The sequence below is a fragment of the Quercus lobata genome, chromosome 7 (genome assembly GCF_001633185.2).
Source record: "Quercus lobata isolate SW786 chromosome 7, ValleyOak3.0 Primary Assembly, whole genome shotgun sequence".
Lineage (NCBI taxonomy): Eukaryota > Viridiplantae > Streptophyta > Magnoliopsida > Fagales > Fagaceae > Quercus > Quercus lobata.
The window spans coordinates 10988705-11000498 of record NC_044910.1 but is presented as its reverse complement, the minus strand read 5'-3'; the positions used below and the strand labels follow the sequence as shown (position 1 = coordinate 11000498).

Here is an 11794-nt window from a genome sequence, read left to right as displayed (position 1 = left end):
ATCAGGCAGGTAACTACTCGAGTATCTGTCCCATCAGCCGCCTCCTCCTACTTTCTGTTAGTTGCAATAACCGAAACCACACTGTTCAGGAGTCTTTTCCCATCAATATGGCTAGGACGTTTGTTGGCGCATTTAATGAGGAGGTGATGTCTTTTTCTTGAACCACTTCCACACTGTACCCCCGTGCGAGTCTCATTCTACTCGCCTTTTCTTCTGGGAGCGCTTTGGAGGCTGCCTTTGATGACATATCATTCTTCCTTTTTAGGCCTTGGGATGCTAAGGACAGGATCATCCTCGGCTGCATCTCTAAACTATTTGGTCTTTCACTACTTATCCTCGGCAACTACTCTCCTCGGCGCAGGCCCTGGGCCCTAATGGAAAGTGGGCCGGGACACAAATTCTCTGACCCCACACTTTCATAACAAATTATATGTGGCAAGTTGTTACGGGTTGTTAATGGTAGGTAAAAGAGTAATTTTAGTGGTAAGTTTAAATTTGAACCAATAATAACGTACTACTTATAATAAAATATTATGAACGTTAAAGTGATCGATTATGAGTAATGGATAATAACTTTTTCATCGTCCTATTACTTTTTTCTCCTACAGTCAATCATTTTGATAATCAATAGATATTTAATTGTGTCCCTATACTTATTAATAATCAACAGATGGTTTAAAACAAAATATATTAAAAACTTGATATTTAATTCATCAAAGTTTTAGCTTGTTTACATTAATATTTTTATTTTTGTTTCAAGTCCGTTTGATACAATTTATTTTTGAGCTACTTGAAAATGGGATTGTTTGAACAAGTTTTTTTTATACAAGATGTAAATTCTACTCTACCCCAATATAAGTGTATGTGTGTGTGAAACTCCCTCCTGAAGATTTGAACCCCAACTTTTATCCCTCACACCTCACAAGCATTTATATTTATGAAGTGATCACCACACCAAGAATGCACGATGGTGGATTGTTTGAACAAGTTAATAATTTAAAAGAGTGCAACTTGATAACGTGTTAGCAAAAGAGCATTTAAGGTTCAATTTTTTCACTCTTGTCTATCAAATTATAAAAATAATAATAATTATAAAGGAAATGCAAGTTACAATGATTTTTTTTTTTTATTGAGCCATACATTGGCTCTTTTTTTTTTTTTCTTTTCATAATGTGATAAACACATAAATAAATAAAAATGCCAATCATACAAGGTTCGGCCTTTTGTAATATAACATCAATTATGCCTCTCCTTGTATTATTAACCGCAAAGTGAGTTGACAGTCCTATATCTAGGACTTAGGAGACTATCTAAAGGTCAATGGTTTAATGGCCTCATGGCATTCTTCTCTCTCTTTATAGGTTGCATTTTCAATTGATGTTAAAGACAGCAAAACCCAGCTAAAGATTTACAATGATTGACGGAGTCATGTGATCAAAGTTTTTTTTTTTTTATTTGAGAAACATGTGATCAAAGTTTCAATAAGCTTTAAATGATATGTTTGTCTTTTCAACCAAAAACAGAAGATAGAAAAATAGAAATCATGGTATATAAATGTTGATTTCCTAGTATCTCCTAATACTTTGGCCTTTACCTGAAAATGAATATGAATTTTAATTCATACGACAAATATCAAATTGTCACAAAGTTCCTATCAGATGGTCTTGCCGTTTTGGTAACATTCAAGATCAAGGCAGAGAGGGACCCAGTTTCGGTTAGATCTACTCTGCTGGACCCCATGTGAATGCCCTCTGGGCCCCATCCTCTCTCTGTTTTCACATAAACCAACGGTCACATACCCATTTGCTTTAATACCAACGGTCAAAATTATGGAAAACCCACCTAACACCAATCAAATTTTACCGTTACACAATAATCTAATACTACAATGCATTAATACAACATGCATTTTACGGTTCTGATGCAATCAATCATGACCACATTACAGAATTGGCGGACCATCACAAGGGCCTCCTCCCCCCCCCCCCCCCCCCAAAAAAAATTGAAAAAAATTAATGAAATTTTTTTAGAATTATCTTAAATAATTTAAAATTTTTTAAAAGAAACTTATCATTTTGGCACCTATATCCGATAATATACATGTATGTTTAAGAAAGTCTAAAAATAAACATAACTTTCATTTAAATAAAAGAATAATGTTAGAGATATAAATTATTTTACAAAAAATATTATAAACTACTAATGTGGTGAGTAGTTATTAGTAAATAAAAAATTAATATTAATGATGGGTTTAAATGAAAATCAATAAGAGGTTGGTCACATCAACCTTTTGTAAAAATATTATAAAATAGAATACAATCCAAAATCTTTTTTTTTTCTTTTCAATTCTTTCATTTTCCCACTGCTGCTGCAGTTTTGTGTTTACAATATAAAAATAAAAGTTATGTGTGACTAAACTAGACAATAAATAGTGAAAGACAAACTTGAAACTTCCATAAGGCCCTCATCATGTACAGTATTCCTGTGTTACTTTTCTTTTCATTTGCTTTCTTTTGATTTCTTTACTTTACTTTTCATTTGCTTTCTTTTTTATTTTCCTTATAATATATTATTTAATATTATAATAATCAATATATTATATACCATATGGCATTATAATTTATTAATGTACTTGATTAGTTTGATTAAAATATACTGTATATACTACTATATTTACATGTATATAGCACTTAAAAAAAAAAAAAAACTTGTATTTAGTTGTTGTTTATTGCACATATTGAGTTATGAAGTATTGTACGTTACTATTTTAAATTTCATACATACACAAATTTTTATAGATGCCCCTCTCCCCGCCCCCCCCAAAAAAAAAAAAAATTCTTGGTTCTGCCACCTGAGACAGTTCAAAGAACTAATAAAGGAAAATGTTCAAGATTTTTCAGGTCGAATTGGGATAATGTTATAATTACTTTAATAATTCATTAAAACTCATTTATAGATATTATATTTATAAAATTAGTAAAATTGACTAATATGTCTATATATGTATTGGGAGAAATTTAAAGATTTTTAAGCATATTTTACAAATTAAATAAGAAAGTTAATAAAAAAACACATAAAAAAAAGTTATGCTTAATTTTTGAAGTATGAAAGTTGAATATTTTTTAATAATTATAATTATATATATATATTCCTTTTTAGAGATGAATAATTAAAATATATAATATAATAAAAAATTATGATTATTTGCTATAATACAAAATGAAAGCAATAACGAAAGTTAATAGGAGCGAGTGACATCTCTTACCCTTTACAGTGCTCTTGCATGCCCAATTTTTTGATGGAGCTCATATCCATCGCATTCATCGTGGAAGAAGTCATTGTGTGAAACTTTTATCAAGGGAAGGAAATTCTCCTAGTGATAATTTTGTGTTGTATTCATATCTTCCTTCCTTTATTTGGTACTAGTTTTCATCTAACATTTAGGGGGTTATGTAGTTCACTTACAAATATAACAATTCTCTCACCTAATTTTAAAACTTGTTGATCTGTACAATTGTAAGCAGTAGATATAAAATGGTGGATCACACAAGACATAAAATATCGATCACTCACAATCACACAAGTTAATAAGTTGTGAAATTAAATATATAATTTTCAATAAGTTGTGAAATTAAATATATAATTTGACTGAGTCTATAAAATTAATCATGTTATGTAACATAGACCTTGTACTATTTAATCTCTAATAAAAATTTCCATTTTCACCTAAAAAAAACAAAGGAAACTTTCCAAAATAAAGGTACATGATCTAGCCACGTCGTGAGGCAACTGGATGAGTAATGGTGTGGTGGCGAAGCAGGGGAACAGGGAGATGCGGAGAGAGAAAGCAAGGGAAGAGACAAGAGCACATGCGCGTGGGAAAGCACATGACAAAGTGTGAATCTAACCAAATGCTGGGTCCCAAATACACTCGTTTTCCCACACGTGCCACCACACGAGCGTGCATGATTGGAATCCCAAAATCAAAATATTGCCGTTCATTATGTTAAGGCCATGGATTGCAACACATGGCATTAGTTCGGATATGGCAATGATCTAACAAGAATAATTTTATGTTCACTTCTTATAAGGTTCTACCACCACCAAAACTTGTGGCTAGCTTGGATTGTTTTCTAATTTATATCTGGAGTTTTTGTTAGTTACATTTTTTTTTTCCTCTTCACGTACCCCAGTTTTTTTTTTTTTTTTCCTTTCTTTTAAGAATGTTTTTATCTTTACTTTGTAAGCTTATTTTGTAGACATACAAAAAGTAGCAAATATTATAAACATTTGCAAAACAAAAAAAAAAATGTAAATATTATACAAATTTTACAAATGTGTACAGAATTTACCAATTTTTACAATTGTTGAGGCGTTGATTCCTTATAGGCCAAAATAAAATAATAAAATATCATACTGAAACCAACCACAACTAAAAATAAAAGTATTATGAAAAAAGAAGTGCTATATCCATAATATTTTTTACAACACTTTCATAACAAATCATAGGTAGTAAATTGTTATTGGTTCTAATCTAAAGTTACCAATGAAACTACTTTTTTGCCCACTAATGACAATATATAACAACTTACTACTTATAATTTGTTGTGAAAATGTGGTACACATAACATTTTTTGGTGAAAATGTTAAGACATCTTATTGTCATCACAATATTTTCAAAATTGCTAAGCTGTTAATTCTTTATGAGTTAAAATAAAATATAACAAAATTATAAAGGTATTATGAAAATGTTGTGCTATTCTGTTGTGGTTTTAGAAATTTTTTGTTGGTTTAGTCAACTTTGTTTCACCAAAATTCATTGTTTCACATACAATTTTCTTGGGTTGACATTTTTTTTTTCTTTGCACACCATTTTAAGTAAAAACACATAGTTTTACACATAAAAACAAAAACAAAAACAAAAACTTAGGATAAAAACACTTTTCATCATTTATGTTTGAGGCAATTTACAATTCCTCTTTAAACTTTAAAATCAAGCAATTTTTCCTTTAATATTTTGAAAAAGAGCAAATATGCCATATTGTTATTCTCTCAGTTAAATCCTAATGAAAATTTATGATTCTTAAAATATTTGATTGTATAATGTCTAAAATACTCCCACTAAATTTTAACATCCCAAAAATTTTCTTCAAGTATTTTGAGTTTTAGATGGTAGTAATTATTAGAAAATTGGAATGATAATATAAGGTGTTTTATTTTGTTATCTAAAGAATTAATGAAAAGTTTGATGACACATGCCTTTTGTTATCTTTTTTTATTTATTTATTTGTTAATTTTCTTAACAAAACTTAGTTGTTTATTGTTGGAAGATAATGGTATTCATTATTATTCTTAGAAGTTTTTAATGAGTGGATATATTGCCTTTAGTACAAAGGTGCTAAAAAACTATTATAATAAAATAAATATTTATATATTAAATAGCTACCCTAACTTTATGGTTGATTAAAATTCTTATATGAATAAGATTAATTTTTTATGACATAATTAACAAAATTCTTAAAATTAATGTCTCTTTTGATTAATGTAAATCTCTATATACTTTAAAAATCGAATTATTTATATTTTTGTTTTGTGACATAAATAGAATCTAGACCTTAATCACTACTCTTTTTCCAGCAAGCACGTGCTTTGCCTGTGCTGAGTGGTGTAATAGGTATATAAAGGACTCAAGATATAACATAATTGCACTACTTGTTGGTTGTTATCTCAAGTGGTAAGCTTTCAAGTTTTTCTCTCAAGCTATCAGTTAATCATTTTTTTTAGCTTTCAGTTTCTTTTCTCTACTTTCCTATTTTAACATATCAGTATAAAATTTTGAACTTGGTTGTGATTTCAAGAGCTTGTATAAATACTAGTAGGAAAAAAAAAAACTGCATAATACTAGAAATTTATGCATCTATAATTTTGTTATATTTTGTCCTTGCACATAATTAGGTTGAAATTTTGCATTAATCATCGAGCCAATGTTGTACCTCTATTGTCATTTTCTGTGATTTTTCTATTTTCAAATTTACTTTAAATTTCAATAAGCAGAAGTTAGTTATATATATATATATATATATATATATATATATATATATATATTCTTGAACCCCCCAAAAAAAATTGAACAATTAGCAAATCTAGAGGGTGCAGTGGAAATAAGGAAGTTCACCGATTAGGATATTCTCAATAAGTAGAAGCTAGTTATATATACCCAGGGATAAGAAGTCAAAAAAGCAATTAGGATATTCTCAATTCTGAATAGCTCACTCTCACTTGATGACTGAACTCAACCTGATATATAAGAAGCCATATCATATATGGGTAATGTTAAAGGTGTAATTAGGATAATTGTTAATAAATTATATTAAAAAAAGTTTTAACACCACTTTTATGAGAAATATAAAAAATTGTCATTGTAAGGACACGATTTTGTGACGAACCTAAACAATATTGGGTTCGTACGTAAAAGGCCCAGACAATATGATTTGTAGAGCGTGGGTGTAAAGAACTGAGTTAACCATGGTATCTACCTCCAAGATTTTATTTCAAGCCCATATAAGGTTTTCCTTCTTTTCCGTTGGTATAATGAACGTTTTTTCTTAAGTCCCTAGTGTCTCTCTCTCTCTCTCCCTTCTTACTTCTTTCTCTCCAGTTTTTATGTGTGTTCCTCTTTTTTTTTTTTTAATCACCTTTCTTCATGTTCTTCTTTTAGTTTATATACTCCCCTTCGCGATCCATCTTCGCCGAACACATGTAGATTGTGTTCGGGGGATTTCTTTCTGTCCCATCTGGCACCTCCTGGAACTTCCTAGGGGCAGCTGTAAGGCTGCTTCCCTACTGCTCAGGTATCACCTCCACATTAATGCGGCCAGAGAGTTGGTTGAGAGGTCATTAATGCGGAGGCAGCTATAGTTTCAGATATTTGTTTGCCTTATCTCTTTCATCTTTAGTCGGCTACTCTACTCCTTGAGATGACCTACTTCTGTGATCTGATCGTGGTGAGACCACGTCCTGATCGTCCTCGGACGCATACTGCCGAGGAGCATGGCGTCCTCGGACGGGTGCACGGCCTCGGATGGGCCAATGGCCCAACGATCCTCAACCAATTCTGGATCCTATGGGCCCATCCACCGAATGATCCCCACAGTCATAAAAATGAATTGTTTTATTATTTTCCCATAAAATATTTCTAAAAATAGTTTCTAATTGTATCTTAATTTTGTGTCAAGTATCCTTTTTATTACACTTTAATTTCATGCCACATATCTTTCTAAATTTTTCATTATACCCCTAATTTTGTGTCATTTTCATTTATATTTACATGCAAATTTATGTATTTAAATATAAAAAATATTTTATTTGAATTTACTATCTCCACAATACTATTAACGTGTACAACCTATAATTTATTAGATTGAAACATAAAACAAGTATTATAAGCTAGGTTTTTTAAGTTAAAGTCACAAATGAACACAACGCCTTTTTGTAAGTCACAAATCAAAATTCTAACGGGGCAAAGAATAATAATAAAATCAACTCGTACAGGCATCTGTGACTGTGGGATGATTATCTACAATTTTAATCATGGGGATACTCGGTAAGATTTTTGTCGCTTGGAGTTGGATGTTGAGGATAAAACATAGGTGAAAAGAATAACAATCATTTAATATACTAGAATATGATGGGATTGAAATGAGGCCACACACACATAAAAGGTGATGGGGCATTATTATAAAGAGTAACATTATAAACACAACTTTTTTCTTAATAAATTTCATAAGTGATAAATTAATGACAGTGAGTAAACAGGTCTATAAATATCAACTATGTCTATTACTCATAGTTGACCAACTAAATATTTGTGAAATTTGATGCGAAAAAAGTTATTCCAGCAGCATTTGCTTTCTTGTAATTCAAGCAAATATAAACTTGCCGTGTATTACTTTCTCTTATTTTGGAGGAAAGTTTTAATCAATTAGAAAGTGACACACACTTGGAAGTACGAGTGCACCTCCGTAAACCGCAAAAAGTTGAAAAAAAAAAGAAAGGAAAAATATCCAATACTTTCGGAGCAGTGTTTCTTATCTCATATAAATGGCAATAATAGTTAAATGAAGGACTTAAGATCGAATCTCATCTATAACAAAAATGAAACTAAATATCTTAACCTAATAATAAAGAATGCCACCTCCCCTTCTTCACTATCTACCTATTAAAAAAAAAAGATCATATAAGAGCGAATACTATAGATTAAAATACATATCATATCTATTGAATATTACACACAAAACCACCAATGACAATAAATAATAATCTTTATAGGTGTAGCCCATACAAATCCTATTTTATCTATAAAATGGGCTTAGCGATAATGCACATTCTTTTGCTCTAATTAACTCGTGTGCCACGGTGGACGGGAGTCCATGCTTAATTTAGCACGTGTGTGAACATGAGGCATCATACATACACACACACACTAGCCTCATCACATAATCTCTTCTTCTTTTCTTTTTTTTTTTTTCTTTTTTTTGAGTTTAATATAATTTTTTAATTTGAATTTATCTACTGTTAGTGAGATTACATAGAAGAAAATTTTAAGAAACTAAAATTTAGGATTTGAAAAGGAGTAAACCATTGGGTTTAGTGTGTGCTAGTTTTTAGGAAAAAAATGCATCAAACATGCGTAAGATATATTTAAATGAGAAATGATATGTCTACAACATTTTTACAACAAATCCTAAGTGGCAGGTTGTTACTGGTTGTTATTATTTGGGCAAAAAAGTAATTTTAGTGTTAGTTTCAAATTTGAACCAATAACAACTAACCACTTGTGATTTGTTGTAAAAATGTTGTAAACGTAACATCTCTCTATTTAAATAGAGAGTATACTAATTTTTAGGAAAAAGAGTTTCTCTAGTATTTTTTTTTTAATTACAATTTTAACCATATTTTTTATTTTTTACAAATAAGGATTATTTAATTAGATTGAAAATATTTTTGACATTTTTTGAAACCATAAATAACTTTCTGAATCCTCTATATATATATAGTGCATTTTTTCTTTATATGTCCCTTTAATCACTTGTAGATTCTTGCTAAATAACATTAAATGAATTCTTTTAATATAATTTCCCTTCCCTTAGAACTTTTGCCATGATGTTGGGAAATTAATTATTTACTTTTTTTTTTTTTTTTTTGAGAAAGAAGACAGTTCATTAAATAAAATTAAAGCGTGACCAAATCAGCCTGAACAAAATGTAAGGTGCGAAACGGAACATCCTTCATCCACACGGTACAATCTGGTGTGATCAAAGCTAGCCTAGCTAAACTATGAGCAACTTTGTTGCCATTTCTCCTAATGTGAGAGTACGACAATTCTGAAAACAAACTTGAAAATAAAGAGACATCATTTATCAAATGTGCAAAAGAAGTTAAACCATTATCCTTGTTCCTCAAAGCCTTAACAATCACCACTGAATCACCCTCCACAATAGCACAGCCCACACCCAATTCGTTGCCAAACTCCACTGCTCTGCACGCAGCAATTGCCTCCACTTTCACGAGTTGAAAAGCTTGATCCAATTGCTGAATTAAGGAAGCAATTACCTCTCCATTACAGTCCCTAATTACCACTCCAACCCCTGCTTTATTCTCCTCATCTAAAACCGCTCCATCATAATTTATCTTGTATGTATTCGGTGGTGGTGCTATCCATTTTGGCTTTGGTCCAGGTCTGACCTGGTTTGGCAGTGGATTGATAGCTCTAATCTCATCCCAGCGTGCTTGAGCATCATGTTTCAAGTCCTTTGTGAGGCAGCAAGGTTGCTGTAAACGTAATTGGTTTCTCTGGTGCCATATATGCCATACTTGTACAGCAAAGAGTTCAGGTGAGTTCCCATGTTCCATTATCCATCTGCATAATTCCTTGAAGTCAGCAAACCACTCCCTTGTCCGAAAGCACCATCTTTCTCCATCCCAAACATCATCCAAACCCGAACAACCCCAAAGAGCATGCAACGCGTCCTCAATGTGTGAACAACAACGGTCACATGTTGAGTTATCTATGATAGTTTTTCGAGTCAAATTGAGCTTTGTGGGAAGAGAGTTTCTGCATGCCCCCCACATCATGTTTTTATACTTGTTAGGGACTTCCAAGGACCAAATACTTTTCCATAATTGTCTATCCAAGTCCGGTTGTGAATTCTACATAATTGCTATGAAAGGCCAGAACAAAGAGTCTTCAATTGGACTTCGGGCAAGTGGGATCTTCTTTACTAGTGCTGCTTTAGCTGGTACCAGAATTCCATCCACCATATCGGCATCCCATTTTCTTGTGTCCTCATCTATTAGACAATCAACCATGGCATCCTTCATGGACTCAATTATTGGAGAAGTGACTAATGGTGGATGTTTAATGGGGAGCCAATGGTGCTGCCATATTTTGATGTTTTTCCCATTACCAACCTGAAATCTTGAGCCCATTTTGATGACCTCCCTTCCTTTCAAAATGCTTTTCCACGCATATGATCCAGATGCCGATTCCTTAGGTTCCATGAATGAGCAATGTGGGAAAAATCTTGCCTTGAATATCTTGTAAAAAAGAGTATCTTTATTATGTAAAAGTCGCCAAGCTTGCTTGGCAAGGAGTGAGTCATTGAACAATGCAAGGTCCCTAAAACCCATTCCTCCCACTAGCTTCGATTTTGTCAACTTCGACCATTTAATCCAGTGTATTTTTCTTCTATCTCCCCATTGCCCCCAATTTTTTTTTTTTAATCATTGCTTCAATATCATGACATAACCCCAATGGTATTTTGAATCATCCCATGGTATATGTCGGAATAGCTTGGACAATAGCTTTGATTAGGACTTCTCTACCTGCTTGAGACAAAAGCTTTCCTTCCCACCCTTGTAACTTTCTCCATACGCTCTCCTTTATATAGCTAAAGCTTGCTTTTTTTCCCTTTCCCACTAATGAAGGCAACCCCAAATATTTCTCATAAAATTTTATTTCTTGCACCCCTAACACTCTTTTTATCTCCTGCCTCATATCCTCTTTTGTGGACTTGCTAAAGAAAAGAGATGTCTTTTCTCTATTGATTTTTTGGCCAGATACTGCTTCATACGCCGATAAGATTTTGAGCACATTTCCACATTCTTGGGGGTCGGCTTTGCAAAAAAGCAAGCTGTCATCTGCAAAAAATAAATGGGTTAGTTTGGGGTCTCTCTTACAAAGAGAGAAGCCGTTGATTTCCTTTGCTCTTGCTGCCTCTGTATTTAGACCATGTAATCCTTCCGTGCATAAGAGAAAGAGGAAAGGGGAGAGGGGTCCCCCTTGCCTTATGCCTCTTGTTGGAGTGATTAGCTCCTTCGGTTCACCATTTACTAGAATTGAGTATGAAACAGTACAAACACACTCCATGATTAATCCAATCCACCTATTGCTGAAACCCATTTTCTCCATCAATTTCTGTAAATAAATCCACTCCACCCTATTATAAGCTTTACTCGTATCTAGCTTAACAGCCATAAAACCTGTTTTTCCTGAATTATGATTTTTCATACAATGTAAAGTCTCGAAGGCAACTAAAACATTGTCTGAAATAAGCCTATTTTTTGCAAAAGCAGATTGATGCTCAGTTATAAGTTCTGGCAAGAATTTTTTTAATCTGTTTACTAGAACTTTGGAGAAAATCTTGTACAATACATTACATAGGCTTATAGGGCGATATTCAATTAATGTTTTGAAATAGTTAAATTGCAAAAGAAATAGAATAATATCTTTGAC

The 11794-nt window shown here is 32.1% G+C and overlaps 1 protein-coding gene across 1 annotated transcript; it reads right to left on the bottom strand.

The window, feature by feature from the left end:
* Positions 1 to 9231: 9231 nt before the first annotated feature.
* Positions 9232 to 10134, bottom strand: LOC115951568. The gene has a single exon (XM_031068745.1). It carries the CDS (start codon positions 10132 to 10134, stop codon positions 9232 to 9234), a length of 903 nt encoding a protein of 300 aa, XP_030924605.1.
* Between the last annotated feature and the right edge of the window lie 1660 nt (positions 10135 to 11794).

What these genes read in the sequence shown, in the direction of transcription:
- LOC115951568 (XM_031068745.1), bottom strand. Translation starts at nt 10,134, where the DNA reads ATGATGTGGGGGGCATGCAGAAACTCTCTTCCCACAAAGCTCAATTTG.